This window comes from Tachypleus tridentatus, chromosome 4 (assembly GCF_004210375.1).
Source record: "Tachypleus tridentatus isolate NWPU-2018 chromosome 4, ASM421037v1, whole genome shotgun sequence".
NCBI lineage: Eukaryota > Metazoa > Arthropoda > Merostomata > Xiphosura > Limulidae > Tachypleus > Tachypleus tridentatus.
Window position 1 is genome coordinate 17,206,662 of NC_134828.1, and position 20,987 is coordinate 17,227,648.

The 20,987-nt window shown below is 32.6% G+C and overlaps 1 protein-coding gene across 2 annotated transcripts in view; it reads right to left on the reverse strand.

The window, feature by feature from the left end:
• The window catches only part of LOC143248619 (uncharacterized), a 123,699-nt gene that overhangs the window by 48,502 nt on the left and 54,210 nt on the right, over window positions 1–20,987 (reverse strand). The window contains exon 2 of one of the 2 annotated variants that reach the window (XM_076497120.1): window positions 6,960–7,137. In XM_076497120.1, coding sequence (XP_076353235.1) covers window positions 6,960–7,137 — 178 coding nt within the window. The remainder of the gene's footprint in view (window positions 1–6,959; window positions 7,138–20,987) is intronic. The other variant, XM_076497121.1, reaches the window with a different exon arrangement.

Consider the following 20,987-nt stretch of genomic DNA (forward strand, 5'->3'; position numbering starts at 1 on the left):
AAATTTGAAATTGTGAGTACAAAGTGGTGGTCGAGGTGCTTGAGTTGCAATTTGCGGATCGCAGGTTCGAATCCCGTCACCAAATATACTCGTCATTTCAGCTGTGTGGACATTGTAATGTTACGGTTAGTTCCACTATTCGTTGGTAAAAGAGTAGCCCAAGAGTTGGCGGTGGGTGGTGATGACTAGCTGCCTTCCATCTAGTCTCACACTGCTAAATTAGGGACAGCTAGCACAGCTATCCCTCGTGTAGCTTTGCGCGAAATTAAAAAAAAAAACAAACAACCAACCACCGCTTGATCAAGCTAACTTCTCTCCCGTGTTATCTGATAGAAACGTTATGCCAAGAATTACCGTTTCTAACTGAAACGTTTTTGTTATTTACTCACACAGTAAACAAAAACAGAACTTTAAGAACGTGCAAGAACGACAGAAGTAAATCATACTATAATTTAAGGCTTAGCTTATTATTGGACGCGTTGGTGACAACTTACCCCACTGTTGCTTAGTTCGAACATTCGTATTTTAAACTGCACTTCAGAGGACCGTTCCTCCTATCGCTTTGGTACAGGCAAATGCCAGACGCCTAAAGCTACGTTAATGTCGTAATTTGAAATATTTATTCCAGGCAGTTCTATACAGCAAAAAATAAAAATGTAGAATTTATTAAAAACGCGTAGAGATACGATTGTAATAAGGTGTTTTAATAAACTCAAACTTCGTCTGTTGCTCTGTTCCTTATGAACGAGTACTTCCAGCCTATTAATATAGAATTATTTTGAATAGAAATATCGATATATCTATGCTAGAATCCATTCTTATATCTGGTGCATCACGAATTAACCTCTAAACTAATTAGTTTGTGTAGAATGGATTCTATATATAGTTTTCGTGACACGATAAATATCAGTGCGTGGACCGACCACCACGCCATCTAATGTTCAATAACACCTGCGTGTTAGAAAGTGCTTGTCTTTCACAACGTGGGCTGATAACCAACATGTTTTTTTGGTCTGCAGATAACTGATGGAACATAAGATTGTAAGCACTGCTTCTCGTCTACGTTTTTATATTACTCATTTTTGGAGTGACGGAAGTCAAGTCGATATACATACACATATATATATATATACACATAATAGAATATATTTCTTTTCGAATTTAGGAAATCGATTGATATTTCTCTAAATAAAGACTGGGAAAATATAAAGCTATTTGTTTACTTTAAATTTCTTCAACTTTCGTAGTAATGCAGTTTTAAATATTCGGAGAAACTGAGAGAGTGTGTGTTTTCTTATAGCAAAGCCACATCCGGCTATCTGCTGAGCCCACCGAGGGGAATCGAACCCCTGATTTTAGCGTTGTAAGCCCGTAGACTTACCGCTGTACTAGCGTGGAGCAAGTAAGATAGAAAGAAGACTATTTTTATGTGTTGTTAGATTAATTGTTTGTTTGTTTTGGAATTTCGCACAAAGCTACTCGAGGGCTATCTGTGCTAGCCGTCCCTAATTTAGCAGTGTAAGACTAGAGGGAAGGCAGCTAGTCATCACCACCCACCAACTCTTCGGCTACTCTTTTACCAACGAATAGTGGGATTGACCGTCACATCATAACGCCCCCACGGCTGGGAGGGCCTTGTTAGATTAATACATTTGATGTTTATTATATATGTATTTTATATTGTTATATATTTTTATAATTATTTTTTTTCCACAGACTGAACTATTTGTCAGTCCTTTCTAATAACAACTGTGCTAATGAGTAGATGCTGACTGTTTGTTGGAATAATCACGTGGTTTTCAACAACTAATCAGACGATACAGAGCAACTGTTTGAATTTTATGACTTACTAAAAATATCATTAGAGAACTCGTAATTAATTTGTTTTAGGGTATTACCTTATGAAACAAAATATTGGTAAAGCGTCATGCACACAATCACAATCTGCCTGGGAAAGATGACATTTGAATAGAGTTTCGAAAGCAATTGCAAATACCGAAACGTCGTTCAAATTAATTTTTTTTTCACAGACAGATTCTACGTTTAGAAATACGTAGCGTAAATTTTCATATTTACATACGCAATCTATCAAAGGTTAGGTCCAAACACAAATTTCAAGCGAAAATAAGTTATACTGTACAAAAGAATGACATAGTTTTATTTAATTAATCTATAGATACGTGTAATTTGTTAAATATACGTTTAGATTTCTAAACTGTAAATGATTTGGAAGGATTTATAAGTCGTGAGAGTTGACGTAAACGAATCGTTTTTCAAATAAGACATTAACAATACGTAGGTTTTCTTACTGACGGAATTTGAAAACTAAATTTGAAATAAACGCCACGGTGAAGTTTTATGAACTCATTAGTATAACCAGCGTTCAACCACTGTTCCTTTATCTCATTCTGGCTACACATGAGACTAATTAGAACAACAACAAAACACGAGGTGGAAAGCAGCACTTAGTATTTTTTATGTCCGCTTGATGGCGCGCCAGTCGTGGTATCTTTCAATTACCGGTACAACGAAATGCTATTTAACCAACATGTTTGTTCTGTTAGTTTTGACTTTATAATGTCTTCACAATTTAGGACAATGCATGTAAAGCTTGATTTAAAATGTCAAATGATCTTAGTTATGCCACAAAACGTGTCATACGTGTTTATTTATTTGTTTTTACTTGTAATTTCTTACACAATCTCAAAATAATGGCTGACGTAGTTATAAAAAACAAAAGAAAATCTAGTCTAAATAGCACGTATTCCATATTGTCTTCTAGTACTTAAACCTTGACCAAAAACATTTACAAGTACAAAAGGAGTCAAAAGAGAATAAATGGGTCAATAATATAAATATTTTATCGAGAAAAGGCCTAAATTATATAAAATGAATGGCTGTCACAGAAGGTAATATGGATAAACTGACAGAAGGTAAACTGACAATACTTAGACCATTTTTATTGTAACATGATTGTAAATAGAGGGCTAATTTTTATTGTAACATGATTGTAAATAGAGGGCTAATTTTTATTGTAACATGATTGTAAATAGAGGGCTAATTTTTATTGTAACATGATTGTAAAAAGAGGGCTAATTTTTATTGTAACATGATTGTAAATAGAGGGCTAATTTTTATTGTAACATGATTGTAAATAGAGGGCTAATTTTTAGTGTAACATGATTGTAAATAGAGAGCTAATTTTTATTGTAACATGATTGTAAAAAGAGGGCTAATTTCTATTGTAACATGATTGTAAATAGAGGGCTAATTTTTATTGTAACATGAGTGTAAAAAGAGGGCTATTTTTATTATAACGTGATTGTAAAAAAAGGGCTAATTTTTATTGTAACATGATTGTAAATAGAAGGCTAATTTTTATTGTAACACGATTGTAAAAGGAGGGCTAATTTCTATTGTAACATGATTGTAAATAGAGGGCAAATTTTTATTGTAACATGAATGTAAATAGAGGGCTAATTTTTATTGTAACATGATTGTAAAAAGAGGGCAATTTTTTATTGTAACATGATTGTAAAAAGAGGGCTAATTTTTAATGTAACATGATTGTAAAAAGAGGGCTAATTTTTATTGTAACATGATTGTAAATAGAGAGCTAATTGTTATTGTAACATGATTGTAAATAGAGGGCTAATTTTTATTGTAACATGATTGTAAAAAGAGGGCTAATTTTTATTGTAACATGATTGTAAATAGAGGGCTAATTTTTATTGTAACATGATTGTAAATAGAGGGCTAATTTTAGTGTAACATGATTGTAAATAGAGAGCTAATTTTATTGTAACATGATTGTAAAAAGAGGGCTAATTTCTATTGTAACATGATTGTAAATAGAGGGCTAATTTTTATTGTAACATGAGTGTAAAAAGAGGGCTATTTTTATTATAACGTGATTGTAAAAAAAGGGCTAATTTTTATTGTAACATGATTGTAAATAGAAGGCTAATTTTTATTGTAACACGATTGTAAAAGGAGGGCTAATTTCTATTGTAACATGATTGTAAATAGAGGGCAAATTTTTATTGTAACATGAATGTAAATAGAGGGCTAATTTTTATTGTAACATGATTGTAAAAAGAGGGCAATTTTTTATTGTAACATGATTGTAAAAAGAGGGCTAATTTTTAATGTAACATGATTGTAAAAAGAGGGCTAATTTCTATTGTAACATGATTGTAAATAGAGAGCTAATTGTTATTGTAACATGAGTGTAAAAAGAGGGCTATTTTTATTGTAACATGATTGTAAACAGAGGGCTAATTGTTATTGTAACATGAGTGTAAAAAGAGGGCAATTTTTATTGTAACATGATTGTAAACAGAGGGCTAATTTTTATTGTAACATGATTTAAATAGAGGGCTAATTTTTATTGTAACATGATTGTAAACAGAGGGTTAATTTTTATTGTAACATGATTGTAAATAGAGGACTAATTTTTATTGTAACATGATTGTAAAAAGAGGACTAATTTTTATTGTAACATGATTGTAAATATAAGGCTAATTTTTATTGTAACATGATTGTAAAAGAAGGGCTAATTTCTATTGTAACATGATTGTAAATAGAGGGCTAATTTTTAATGTATCATGAGTGTAAAAAGAGGGCTATTTTTATTATAACGTGATTGTAAATAGAGGGATATTTTTTTGTAAAATGATTGTAAAAAGAGGGCTATTTTTATTGTAACATGATTATAAATAGAGGGCTAATTTTTATTGTAAGATGATTGTAAAAAGAGGGTTAATTTTTATTGTAACATGATTGTAAATAGAGGGCAAATTTTTATTGTAACATGAATGTAAATAGAGGGCTAATTTTTATTGTAACATGATTGTAAAAAGAGGGCAATTTTTTATTGTAACATGATTGTAAAAAGAGGGCTAATTTTTAATGTAACATGATTGTAAAAAGAGGGCTAATTTCTATTGTAACATGATTGTAAATAGAGAGCTAATTGTTATTGTAACATGAGTGTAAAAAGAGGGCTATTTTTCTTGTAACATGATTGTAAACAGAGGGCTAATTTTTATTGCAACATGATTGTAAATAGAGGACTAATTTTTATTGTAACATGATTGTTAAAAGAGGACTAATTTTTATTGTAACGTGATTGTAAATAGAGGGCTAATTTTTTCCATATTTGTTCTTGTTTCACGTTTCTATTTATTTCAATATTAGCTCAAAATAAAATGTCATTCAAACTGAAAGTCAAACTCAATCTCTTAAAAAATTATTTCGATGGAGATGCAACGTCTTATGTCACTACTGCCTTCCTTAAAGTCATCAATTTTGGTTTGACGGCTGTTAAAAGGGACTTACTACTACAGTTATTAAAAATATTCATAGACAATATTAATATATGTGCTACGGTTGTCAAATCCTCGTTTAGATTTATTATTTATTTGACGTAGAATTTGTTTCGTTTATTCTGATACCACAATGGCAGTACATACATCTTTCTGACGTCAGTTCCTCTTTCCTCAGACCACAAATCCGGTCCGTGTTTTGTGATAAAATAAAACACGAAGTTTTCATCGACACTAAAAATATGACGTCACAGACATTGAACCTGAACACTATGGCCTACTGTTACAGGGGCTAGAAGGTATGTGAACCTGAACACTATGGCCTACTGTTACAGGGGCTAGAAGGTATGTGAACCTGAACACTATGTCCTACTGTTACAGGGACTAGAAGGTATGTGAACCTGAACACTATGGCCTACTGTTACAGGGGCTAGAAGGTATGTGAACCTGAACACTATGGCCTACTGTTACAGGGGCTAGAAGGTATGTGAACCTGAACACTATGGCCTACTGTTACAGGGGCTAGAAGGTATGTGAACCTGAACACTATGGCCTACTGTTACAGGGGCTAGAAGGTATGTGAACCTGAACACTATGGCCTACTGTTACAGGGGCTAGAAGGTATGATTTGTTTGTTTTCGAATTTCGCGCAAAGCTCCACGAGGACTTTCTCTGCGCTAGCCGTCCCTAATTTAGTCATGTAAGACTAGAGGGAAGACAGCTAATCATCACCACCCACCGCTAACCCTTGGGTTACTCTTTTACCGATGAATATTGGTACTGACCGTCACATTATAACGCCCCACGGTTGAAAGAGCAAGCGTGTTTGGTGAGACAAGTATTCGAACTCGCAACCCTCAGATTACAGTCGAGCGCCTCAACTACCTGGCCATATATGACAGATACGTAATCCCATGGCAAGCATATACTTCGACAATAATAATATTTTTACATGCTGATTTAGCTTGGACCCATCGAAAGAACAACAAACTCTTAACTAAGTAATTCTTTACATATAGGCCCGACGTGGCCAAGCGTGTTAAGGCGTTCGACTCGTAATCCGAGGATCACGGGCTCGAACCCCGGTCGCACCAAACATGCTCGCCCTTTCAGCCGTGGGGACGTTATAGTGTTACAGTCAGTCCCACTTTTCGTTGGTAAAAGAGTAGCCCAAGAGTTGGCGGTGAGTGGTGATGATTAGCTGCCTTCCCTTTAGTCTTATACTGCTAAATTAGGGACGGATAGCGCAGATAGCCCTAGTGTAGCTTTTCGCAAAATTCAAAACAACAAACAAACAAACTCACTTTCGCGATTACACTATATTTCCTGCGCTCAAATTGACGTTTTGAATGAATAAAGAGATTAAAACTTAATTACAGAACGTTCTTCATTAAACCCAATAACCGTTCCTGAAGCTGGTTGAAGTCTTGCTAAAATATAAATTGTATAGTTTAGAGTGATGGAAACCAGTTTTTCTTTCGATTATTCACTTTTATTTACTTCAACGAAAATTATCTTAAATTTAATATAAAGCTGATTTATAGACATCAAGTATTTTGTCAATCCATTTTAACCATGGCAGTTTCACTGGTTTCATTTTATTTACAATTGATAATATATTTTGATACTCACTTGTCATCAATTAGAAACAAATCTCCCTCGGAATCAATACACTTGCCCCTCCAAGAGAAAGTGTCGCCCTCTATCCTAATTGGCGGTTCAAGGCCTTTCTGAAACCACAGGCCCGTCCATTTGGCGGGAAACTGACAACCATAAGATACTGTGATTGGATAAAAAAGAAAGCATATTTCTGAAAATGTAAAATAAATTGGGTAAATAATTAGAAATGTAAAATAACAAATTAGGTAGATAATTGGAAATGTAAAATAACAAATTAGGTATATAATAAAAATGTAATATAACAATTTAGGTAGATAATAAAAAACGTAAAATAACAAATTAGGTAAAATAATAAAAACATGTAAAATAACAATTTAGGAAAATATTTAAAAAAATGTAATACAACAAATTAGGTAGATAATAAAAATGTAAAATAACAAATTAGGTAAATAATAAAAATGTAAAATAACAAATTAGGTAAATAATAAAAATGCCAAATAATAAATTAGGTAAATAATAAAAAATGTAAAATAACAAATTAGGTAAAATAAAAAAATGCCAAATAATAAATTAGGTAAATAACAAAAAATGCCAAATAATAAATTAGGTAAATAATAAAAAATGTAAAATAACAAATTAGGTAAAATACAAAAATGCCAAATAATAAATTAGGTAAATAATAAAAATGCCAAATAATAAATTAGGTAAATAATAAAAAATGTAAAATAATATATTATGATTAACATGTACCCGTCATGCAAATACAAGAGGTGATTTGATACATTGTACTTCTATTTGGGATAAAAAGACTGACAACAAAATATTTTTTGTGAATGTTGTTGTGTTGTGGTTTTTCAATTGTTTTTATTATCAAACAATTATCATTTCAACGGAATAAATAAATATATATAAGCATTAATTATGATAAAAAATCAATAATACACAGACATTAAAACTTGTTAACCAATCCAACGATAGAATAATTAATATTTTCATAATAAATTTTGTTCTAAACAAAATCCTTATGTAGATTTACCGTTTCATTACGCTATTCTCAAACTACAAAGATATCTAATTAAATTTATATATATTTCCAGTTTAATAAGAACAATTAACAAACAACTAGCTGTATTATTAAATAAAGTATTTAATATTTCACGTGATAAAATAAAAAATGTAAGTGTTAATAAAATATACTTTTTATAACATAAAAAATAATCAACCTATTTTAAAATATCTAAAAATATGTGAAAAAAAATCAATAATATTCAAACATTTGATTTCACTGCATTGTACACCACAATTCCATCAAAAGATGTAATCTTTGTTTTAAATTCTTTAACAGAACAGTTCTGTTATCCTTTTATAGAACTGGAAATAAAGAAAACTTAGCTCCAAAAACGTGAAAGATATAATAATAATAATAATAATAACAATAATAATAATAATAATAATAATAATAATAATAATAAGTTTCGAAATTCAAAAATAAAGAAAATCTTTCTTTATCAGACACTGAAAATTGTAATCAATACCAAACTGATTCCATAGGCAGTGTATCTCTCTCTATATTACGGTAAAACTGTAACAAATGAGAAAATCAGTTATTTTCCAGTGTAAATGTATCTTCTTTAGACACTGTAGTACTCTAACGAACATTAAACGGTTTGTTTGTTTGTTTTAATTTCGCGCAAAGCTACACGAGGGCTATCTGCGCTAGTCGTCCCTAATTTACTCACGTAAGACTAGAGGAAAGACAATTAGTCATCACCACCCACCGCTAACCCTTGGGCTACTCTTTTACCAACGAATAGTGGGATTGACCGTCACATTACAACGCCCCCACGGAAGAAACGCCGAGCATGTTTCGTGCGACGGGGATTCGAAGCCGCGACCCTCAGATTACAAGTGGAACGCCTTAATCCACCTGGCCATGCCGGGCACCATATTAAACTGAATTCATAACTATCTCTTGTACAGACACTGTATAACGTAACTGTAACCAATATGAAACTGAGTTCATATATAGTGTAACTCTTTCTTTGTCAAATATCGTAAAACAGTAACGAATATCAAACTGTGTTCTTATCTAGTGGTATGTGGTGCAGCTCTCTCTTTATCAGATATTGTAAAACAGTAACGAATATCAAACTGTGTTCTTATCTAGTGCTATGTGGTGCAGCTCTCTCTTTATTAGACATTGTACAACAGTAACGAATATCAAACTGTGTTCTTATCTAGTGGTATGTGATGCAGCTCTCTCTTTATTAGACATTGTAAAACAGTAACGAATATCAAACTGTGTCCTTATCTAGTGGTATGTGATGCAGCTCTCTCTTTATCAGATATTGTAAAGCAGTAACGAATATCAAACTGTGTCCTTATCTAGTGGTATGTGATGCAGCTCTCTCTTTATCAGATATTGTAAAGCAGTAACGAATATCAAACTGTGTCCTTATCTAGTGGTATGTGATGCAGCTCTCTCTTTATCAGATATTGTAAAACAGTAACGAATATCAAACTGTGTTCTTATCTAGTGGTATGTGGTGCAGCTCTCTCTTTATCAGACATTGTACAACAGTAACGAATATCAAACTGTGTTCTTATCTAGTGGTATGTGATGCAGCTCTCTCTTTATCAGACATTGTAAAACAGTAACGAATATCAAACTGTGTTCTTATCTAGTGGTATGTGGTGCAGCTCGCTCTTTATCAGACATTGTAAAACAGTAACGAATATCAAACTGTGTTCTTATCTAGTGGTATGTGATGCAGCTCTCTCTTTATTAGACATTGTAAAACAGTAACGAATATCAAACTGTGTTCTTATCTAGTGGTATGTGATGCAGCTCTCTCTTTATCAGACATTGTAAAACAGTAACGAATATCAAACTGTGTTCTTATCTAGTGGTATGTGGTGCAGCTCTCTCTTTATCAGACATTGTAAAACAGTAACGAATATCAAACTGTGTCCTTATCTAGTGGTATGTGGTGCAGCTCTCTCTTTATCAGACATTGTAAAACAGTAACGAATATCAAACTGTGTTCTTATCTAGTGGTATGTGGTGCAGCTCGCTCTTTATCAGACATTGTAAAACAGTAACGAATATCAAACTGAATTTTTGTCTACTGCGTCTCTGATTTTATCAGACATGAAAAACGATAACGAATATCGTACGCAGTTCTTATCGAGTCTAACTTTCTGTTTATGAGCCTGTATAAAACAGTAACAAGTATCAGTTTCAGTTCTTATCAAATTCTTATCTAAAGTAACCATCCCGAGGTCAGACACTACAGAACTGTAATGTCTGATATCAAACAGAGTGCTTATCCAATATAACTCTTCCTTTAACACACAGTAAAACTGTAACAAATATCAAACAGAGTGCTTATCCAATATAACTACTCCTTTAACAGACAGTAAAACTGTAACAAATATCAAACAGAGTGCTTATCCAATATAACTCTTCCTTTAACAGACAGTAAAACTGTAACAAATATCAAACAGAGTGCTTATCCAATATAACTCTTCCTTTAACAGACAGTAAGACTGCAACAAATATCAAACAGAGTGCTTATCCAATATAACTCTTCCTTTAACAGACAGTAAAACTGTAACAAATATCAAACAGAGCGCTTATCCAATATAACTCTTCCTTTAACAGACAGTAAAACTGTAACAAATATCAAACAGAGTGCTTATACAATATAACTCTTCCTTTAACAGACAGTAAAACTGTAACAAATATCAAACAAAGTGCTTATCCAATATAACTCTTCCTTTAACAGACAGTAAAACTGTAACAAATATCAAACAGAGTGCTTATCCAATATAACTCTTCCTTTAACAGACAGTAAAACTGTAACAAATATCAAACAGAGTGCTTATCCAATATAACTCTTCCTTTAACAGACAGTTAAACTGTAAAAAATATCAAACAGAGTGCTTATCCAATATAACTCTTCCTTTAACAGACAGTAAAACTGTAACAAATATCAAACAGAGTGCTTATCCAATATAACTCTTCCTCTAACAGACAGTAAAACTGTAACAAATATCAAACAGAGCGCTTATCCAATATAACTCTTCCTTTAACAGACAGTAAAACTGTAACAAATATCAAACAGAGTGCTTATACAATATAACTCTTCCTTTAACAGACAGTAAAACTGTAACAAATATCAAACAGAGTGCTTATCCAATATAACTCTTCCTTTAACAGACAGTAAAACTGTAACAAATATCAAACAGAGTGCTTATCCAATATAACTCTTCCTTTAACACACAGTAAAACTGTAACAAATATCAAACTGAGTGCTTATCTAATATAACTCTTCCTTTAACAGACAGTAAAACTGTAACAAATATCAAACAGAGTGCTTATCCAATATAACTCTTCCTTTAACAGACAGTAAAACTGTAACAAATATCAAACTGAGTGCTTATCTAATATAACTCTTACTTTAACAGACAGTAAAACTGTAACAAATATCAAAGTGAGTTCTTGACTAGTGTAACTCTCTCTTTATCAGACACTGTAAAACTGCTACGAATATCAAACTGACTTTCTATCTAGTTCTTATCTTGTGTAACTCTATCTTTATCAGACACTATTGAACTATAACGAATATCAAACTGACTTTCTATCTAGTTCTTATCTTGTGTAACTCTATCTTTATCAGACACTATTGAACTATAACGAATATCAAACTGAATTTCTATCTAGTTCTTATCTTGTGTAACTCTATCTTTATCAGACACTATTGAACTATAACGAATATCAAACTGACTTATATCTAGTTCTTATCTTGTGTAACTGTATCTTTATCAGACACTATTGAACTATAACGAATATCAAACTGACTTTCTATCTAGTTCTTATCTTGTGTAACTCTATCTTTATCAGACACTATTGAACTATAACGAATATCAAACTGACTTTCTATCTAGTTCTTATCTTGTGTAACTCTATCTTTATCAGACACTATTGAACTATAACGAATATCAAACTGAATTTCTATCTAGTTCTTATCTTGTGTAACTCTATCTTTATCAGACACTATTGAACTATAACGAATATCAAACTGACTTTCTATCTAGTTCTTATCTTGTGTAACTTTATCTTTATCAGACACTATTGAACTATAACGAATATCAAACTGACTTTTTATCTAGTTCTTATCCTGTGTAACTCTATCTTCATCAGATACAGTAAAACCGTAACAAATATTAAACTGAGTCCTGAGTAGTGTACTTCTCTCTTCTCAGAGCCTGTAAAACTATAACGCATATGAAACGTAGTTATAAACTATTGTAACTCTGTATTTATTAGACAGGATACAAGCGAAAAAATATATAAAATTGACTTCTTACCAAGTGTGATTCCCTTTTTGTCAAACATTGTAAAAGATTAACGTATATCAAACTCTTTATTTAAATGGAATAGTTTTCCATGTATCAATCACTTTGATACTGTAGGTCATAACAAACGTAGTTCTTAACTAAACTAACTTTCATTTTATATGACACCGTAAAACTTTAACGAATATTAAACTGAGTTTTCATCTGGTGTAACTCTCTCTTGAACAGACAATGTAAAACCCTAAATAATCGAAAATTACCAGTCACTGTAAACCATACGAAATATCAAACTTTGCTCTCAAATATGGTAACAAATTATTCGCAACATACTGTAAAACCGTAACGAATTATAGTTTTTATCTAGTGTACCCCTATGTTTATCAGACATTGTAAAACTGTCACAAATATCAGTTTAAGTCCTTATCTATTTGTTATTCAATGTACGTCTCTCCTTATCAGATACTGTAAAACCATAACGAACATTAAACTAAGTTCTCACTTATTGTAATTCTGTTTCACTCACATACTGTACAACGTAACAAATATTAAACTGAGTTCTTAACTAATGTAACTCTGAAAACCCGTAAGGGGTATCAAACTGTATTTTTATATAAAGTAACTCTATCAGACACTGGAAAACGGTAAGTTTATCAAACTGTATTTTTATACAGAATAATATACAACCCGAGTTCTTATCAAGTGTAACAGTGTCTTTATCAGACATTGTACAACAGTAACAAATAACACACAGAGTTTTATTCAGTGTAATTATTTATCAGATTTTCTTAAACCGTAAAATATAAAACTGAGTTTTCACCCAGTGTAGTTCTCTGTTTATCAGATACAAAATTTAATAAGGAAATTGAAACTGAGTGTTGTTGTTTTGAATTTTATATCTTTTTTAACTATGTCTTTCTTAGACATCGTTATCTGAACATTCTATTTAACAGTCACTATAAAACTTTAACTACTATTAAAGTACGTTTTTCTCTAGTGTAACTTTTCCTTCATCAGAGACCGTAAAACTGTAAAGATAACTTTTCCTTTATCAGAGACCGTAAAACTGTAAAGATAACTTTTCCTTTATCAGAGACCGTAAAACTGTAAAGATAACTTTTCCTTTATCAGAGACCTTAAAACTGTAAAGATAACTTTTCCTTTATCAGAGACCGTAAAACTGTAAAGATAACTTTTCTTTCATCAGAGACCGTAAAACTGTAAAGATAACTTTTCTTTTATCAGAGACCGTAAAACTGTAAAGATAACTTTTCCTTTATCAGAGACCGTAAAACTGTAAAGATAACTTTTCCTTTATCAGAGACCGTAAAACTGTAAAGATAACTTTTCCTTTATCAGAGACCTTAAAACTGTAAAGATAACTTTTCCTTTATCAGAGACCGTAAAACTGTAAAGATAACTTTTCCTTTATCAGAGACCGTAAAACTGTAAAGATAACTTTTCCTTTATCAGAGACCGTAAAACTGTAAAGATAACTTTTCCTTTATCAGAGACCGTAAAACTGTAAAGATAACTTTTCCTTTATCAGAGACCTTAAAACTGTAAAGATAACTTTTCCTTTATCAGAGACCGTAAAACTGTAAAGATAACTTTTTCTTTATCAGAGACCATAAAACTGTAAAGAATATAAAACAAAGAATTTTATCTACTGTAAATCTCTACTTATTAAAACTGTAGAACGGTAATGAATGACAGAGTTGTATTGTAGAGACTACGGAAATTTAAAAACTTTAATTAACATAGAGTCAAAGAAGAACGATTGCGTCATCTCACGTAACATTGTTTGTTTGTTTGTTTGTTTTTTGAATTTCGCACAAAGCTACTCGAGGGCTATCTGCGCTAGCCATCCCTAATTTAGCAGTGTAAGACTAGAGGGAAGGCAGCTAGTCATCACCACCCACCGTCAGGCCAACAGTTAGATATTAGATCATTAATTAGTATACGTATAGAGGTGGTCCTTTATATTTGTTCAATATTACTTTGAGTTATTGTATAAGTAAAACTTTGATTTCGCGTTTGTTTGTATTTGTTTCCCTACTTAATGTGTTGGCGTTTTCTGATTTGATTTGTAGTGTTCAAAAAACGTGGGAATATGTTTTTGTTTTCTTTTCATTGAATTTGGTTTCTATTTTCTTGGTTGTATCTTCAATAAAGAAGTCGTGACAGAGTTGTCGCATTGTATTTTATAAATATTGTTTGTGTTGTGTTTGTCTCTGGATTTTCATTTACGAACTATTTTTGAAGGTTGAATTCAGCTTTAATTTTTCGGGTGCCTATAGTTTTGTATCTGTGTTTGTTTGGTTTCTTAATATGTCCTGTTTTTACTTTTTTATTTTCTGAACCCCAGGGAGCGTATAATTCGGTATGAGTGATTTTTTTTCTGTGGATTTCTGTTTTTAATCATGCATCGGTTCTTGTGATCTTGAAGTTGATAAATGCTATTTAGTTAGATTTAGTATGTGTCATAAAAATGTTGGCTAGAACTGGCGACATGGGATTACCCACACTTAAGTCATTCATCTATATACAGTTTTCTAATAGATGTACTCAGTTTTACCTGGAAAGAATAGTCGTTGGTCACATGTGTGGCCACTAAGTTTGAAACTGCCTTTGTTAACCTGAAGATGACCTAATAAGGTCGAAACGTGTGTCTTCTAGTTTATTTTAACTAAAGTTTTTAATACCTATACCAGACATTTATGCAGTTCATTTTTACTTCAAGCGGGTTTCTTCTCACAGTGAATAAATATACCTTAATTACATAGTAAAACTGTCATAGTCACATATTGTGAGTCTTTTAATGAATACTAAACAATGTTTAGTACTCATTAAAAGAACATTCTCTACTTTCATTCTTTCTTTATCACAGACTATATTTATGTAGTGAAAATGAAACTGAGTTCTTATCTAGTGTAAATTTCTCCTTACGAGACACTGTACAATGAAACTGAGTTCTTATCTAGTGTAAATTTCTCCTTACGAGACACTGTACAATGAAACTGAGTTCTTATCTAGTGTAAATTTCTCCTTACGAGACACTGTACAATGAAACTGAGTTCTTATCTAGTGTAAATTTCTCCTTACGAGACACTGTACAATGAAACTGAGTTCTTATCTAGTGTAAATTTCTCCTTACGAGACACTGTACAATGAAACTGAGTTCTTATCTAGTGTAAATGTCTCTTTACGAGACACTGTACAATGAAACTGAGTTCTTATCTAGCGTAAATTTCTCCTTACGAGACACTGTACAATGAAACTGAGTTCTTATCTAGTGTAAATTTCTCCTTACGAGACACTGTACAATAAAACTGAGTTCTTATCTAGTGTAAATTTCTCCTTACGACACACTGTACAATGAAACTGAGTTCTTATCTAGTGTAAATTTCTCCTTACGAGACACTGTACAATGAAACTGAGTTCTTATCTAGTGTAAATGTCTCTTTACGAGACACTGTACAATGAAACTGAGTTCTTATCTAGTGTAAATTTCTCCTTACGAGACACTGTACAATGAAACTGAGTTCTTATCTAGTGTAAATTTCTCCTTACGAGACACTGTACAATGAAACCGAGTTCTTATCTAGTGTAAATTTCTCCTTACGAGACACTGTACAATGAAACTGAGTTCTTATCTAGTGTAAATTTCTCCTTACGAGACACTGAAACTGAGTTCTTATCTAGTGTAAATTTCTCCTTACGAGACACTGTACAATGAAACTGAGTTCTTATCTAGTGTAAATTTCTCCTTACGAGACACTGTACAATGAAACTGAGTTCTTATCTAGTGTAAATTTCTCCTTACGAGACACTGTACAATGAAACTGAGTTCTTATCTAGTGTAAATTTCTCCTTACGAGACACTGTACAATGAAACTGAGTTCTTATCTAGTGTAAATTTCTCCTTACGAGACACTGTACAATGAAACTGAGTTCTTATCTAGTGTAAATTTCTCCTTACGAGACACTGTACAATGAAACTGAGTTCTTATCTAGTGTAAATTTCTCCTTGCGACACACTGTACAATGAAACTGAGTTTTTATCTAGTGTAAATTTCTCCTTGCGACACACTGTACAATGAAACTGAGTTCTTATCTAGTGTAAATTTCTTCTTACGAGACACTGTACAATGAAACTGAGTTCTTATCTAGTGTAAATTTCTCCTTACGAGACACTGTACAATGAAACTGAGTTCTTATCTAGTGTAAATTTCTCCTTACGAGACACTGTACAATGAAACTGAGTTCTTATCTAGTGTAAATTTCTCCTTTACGAGACACTGTACAATGAAACTGAGTTCTTATCTAGTGTAAATTTCTCCTTACGAGACACTGTACAATGAAACTGAGTTCTTATCTAGTGTAAATTTCTCCTTACGAGACACTGTACAATGAAACTGAGTTCTTATCTAGTGTAAATTTCTCCTTACGAGACACTGTACAATGAAACTGAGTTCTTATCTATTGTAAATTTCTCCTTACGAGACACTGTACAATGAAACTGAGTTCTTATCTATTGTAAATTTCTCCTTACGAGACACTGTACAATGGAACTGAGTTCTTATCTAGTGTAAATTTCTCCTTGCGACACACTGTACAATGAAACTGAGTTCTTATCTAGTGTAAATTTCTGCTTGCGACACACTGTACAATGAAACTGAGTTCTTATCTAGTGTAAATTTCTCCTTACGAGACACTGTACAATGAAACTGAGTTCTTATCTAGTGTAAATTTCTCCTTACGAGACACTGTACAATGAAACTGAGTTCTTATCTATTGTAAATTTCTCCTTACGAGACACTGTACAATGAAACTGAGTTCTTATCTAGTGTAAATTTCTCCTTACGACACACTGTACAATGAAACTGAGTTCTTATCTATTGTAAATTTCTCCTTACGAGACACTGTACAATGAAACTGAGTTCTTATCTAGTGTAAATTTCTCCTTACGAGACACTGTACAATGAAACTGAGTTCTTATCTATTGTAAATTTCTCCTTACGAGACACTGTACAATGAAACTGAGTTCTTATCTAGTGTAAATTTCTCCTTACGAGACACTGTACAATGAAACTGAGTTCTTATCTAGTGTAAATGTCTCTTTACGAGACACTGTACAATGAAACTGAGTTCTTATCTAGTGTAAATTTCTCCTTACGAGACACTGTACAATGAAACTGAGTTCTTATCTAGTGTAAATTTCTCCTTACGAGACACTGTACAATGAAACTGAGTTCTTATCTAGTGTAAATTTCTCCTTACGAGACACTGTACAATGAAACTGAGTTCTTATCTAGTGTAAATTTCTCCTTACGAGACACTGTACAATGAAACTGAGTTCTTATCTAGTGTAAATTTCTCCTTACGAGACACTGTACAATGAAACTGAGTTCTTATCTAGTGTAAATGTCTCTTTACGAGACACTGTACAATGAAACTGAGTTCTTATCTAGTGTAAATTTCTCCTTACGAGACACTGTACAATGAAACTGAGTTCTTATCTAGTGTAAATTTCTCCTTACGAGACACTGTACAATGAAACTGAGTTCTTATCTAGTGTAAATTTCTCCTTACGAGACACTGTACAATGAAACTGAGTTCTTATCTAGTGTAAATTTCTCCTTACGAGACACTGTACAATGAAACTGAGTTCTTATCTAGTGTAAATTTCTCCTTACGAGACACTGTACAATGAAACTGAGTTCTTATCTAGTGTAAATTTCTCTTTACGAGACACTGTACAATGAAACTGAGTTCTTATCTAGTGTAAATTTCTCCTTACGAGACACTGTACAATGAAACTGAGTTCTTATCTAGTGTAAATTTCTCCTTACGAGACACTGTACAATGAAACTGAGTTCTTATCTAGTGTAAATTTCTCCTTACGAGACACTGTACAATGAAACTGAGTTCTTATCTATTGTAAATTTCTCCTTACGAGACACTGTACAATGAAACTGAGTTCTTATCTAGTGTAAATTTCTCCTTGCGACACACTGTACAATGAAATTGAGTTTTTATCTAGTGTAAATTTCTCCTTGCGACACACTGTACAATGAAACTGAGTTCTTATCTAGTGTAAATTTCTCCTTACGAGACACTATACAATGAAACTGAGTTCTTATCTAGTGTAAATTTCTCCTTGCGACACACTGTACAATGAAACTGAGTTCTTATCTAGTGTAAATTTCTCCTTGCGACACACTGTACAATGAAACTGAGTTCTTATCTAGTGTAAATTTCTCCTTGCGACACACTGTACAATGAAACTGAGTTCTTATCTAGTGTAAATTTCTCCTTACGAGACACTGTACAATGAAACTGAGTTCTTATCTTGTGTAAATTTCTCCTTACGAGGCACTGTACAATGAAACTGAGTTCTTATCTAGTGTAAATTTCTCCTTACGAGACACTGTACAATGAAACTGAGTTCTTATCTAGTGTAAATTTCTCCTTGCGACACACTGTACAATGAAACTGAGTTCTTATCTAGTGTAAATTTCTCCTTACGAGACACTGTACAATGAAACTGAGTTCTTATCTAGTGTAAATTTCTCCTTACGACACACTGTACAATGAAACTGAGTTCTTATCTAGTGTAAATTTCTCCTTACGAGACACTGTACAATGAAACTGAGTTCTTATCTATTGTAAATTTCTCCTTACGAGACACTGTACAATGAAACTGAGTTCTTATCTAGTGTAAATTTCTCCTTACGAGACACTGTACAATGAAACTGAGTTCTTATCTAGTGTAAATTTCTCCTTACGACACACTGTACAATGAAACTGAGTTCTTATCTAGTGTAAATTTCTCCTTACGAGACACTGTACAATGAAACTGAGTTCTTATCTAGTGTAAATTTCTCCTTACGAGACACTGTACAATGAAACTGAGTTCTTATCTAGTGTAAATTTCTCCTTACGAGACACTGTACAATGAAACTGAGTTCTTATCTAGTGTAAATTTCTCCTTACGACACACTGTACAATGAAATTGAGTTTTTATCTAGTGTAAATTTCTCCTTGCGACACACTGTACAATGAAACTGAGTTCTTATCTAGTGTAAATTTCTCCTTACGAGACACTGTACAATGAAACTGAGTTCTTATCTAGTGTAAATTTCTCCTTGCGACACACTGTACAATGAAACTGAGTTCTTATCTAGTGTAAATTTCTCCTTGCGACACACTGTACAATGAAACTGAGTTCTTATCTAGTGTAAATTTCTCCTTGCGACACACTGTACAATGAAACTGAGTTCTTATCTAGTGTAAATTTCTCCTTACGAGACACTGTACAATGAAACTGAGTTCTTATCTTGTGTAAATTTCTCCTTACGAGGCACTGTACAATGAAACTGAGTTCTTATCTAGTGTAAATTTCTCCTTACGAGACACTGTACAATGAAACTGAGTTCTTATCTAGTGTAAATTTCTCCTTACGACACACTGTACAATGAAACTGAGTTCTTATCTAGTGTAAATTTCTCCTTACGAGACACTGTACAATGAAACTGAGTTCTTATCTAGTGTAAATTTCTCCTTACGACACACTGTACAATGAAACTGAGTTCTTATCTAGTGTAAATTTCTCCTTACGAGACACTGTACAATGAAACTGAGTTCTTATCTATTGTAAATTTCTCCTTACGAGACACTGTACAATGAAACTGAGTTCTTATCTAGTGTAAATTTCTCCTTACGAGACACTGTACAATGAAACTGAGTTCTTATCTAGTGTAAATTTCTCCTTACGACACACTGTACAATGAAACTGAGTTCTTATCTAGTGTAAATTTCTCCTTACGAGACACTGTACAATGAAACTGAGTTCTTATCTATTGTAAATTTCTCCTTACGAGACACTGTACAATGAAACTGAGTTCTTATCTATTGTAAATTTCTCCTTACGAGACACTGTACAATGAAACTGAGTTCTTATCTAGTGTAAATTTCTCCTTACGACACACTGTACAATGAAACTGAGTTCTTATCTAGTGTAAATTTCTCCTTACGACACACTGTACAATGAAACTGAGTTCTTATCTAGTGTAAATTTCTCCTTACGAGACACTGTACAATGAAACTGAGTTCTTATCTAGTGTAAATGTCTCTTTACGAGACACTGTACAATGAAACTGAGTTCTTATCTAGTGTAAATTTCTCCTTACGAGACACTGTACAATGAAACTGAGTTCTTATCTAGTGTAAATTTCTCCTTACGAGACACTGTACAATGAAACTGAGTTCTTATCTAGTGTAAATTTCTCCTTACGAGACACTGTACAATGAAACTGAGTTCTTATCTAGTGTAAATTTCTCCTTACGAGACACTGTACAATGAAACTGAGTTCTTATCTAGTGTAAATTTCTCCTTACGAGACACTGTACAATGAAACTGAGTTCTTATCTAGTGTAAATGTCTCTTTACGAGACACTGTACAATGAAACTGAGTTCTTATCTAGTGTAAATTTCTCCTTACGAGACACTGTACAATGAAACTGAGTTCTTATCTAGTGTAAATTTCTCCTTACGAGACACTGTACAATGAAACTGAGTTCTTATCTAGTGTAAATTTCTCCTTACGAGACACTGTACAATGAAACTGAGTTCTTATCTAGTGTAAATTTCTCCTTACGAGACACTGTACAATGAAA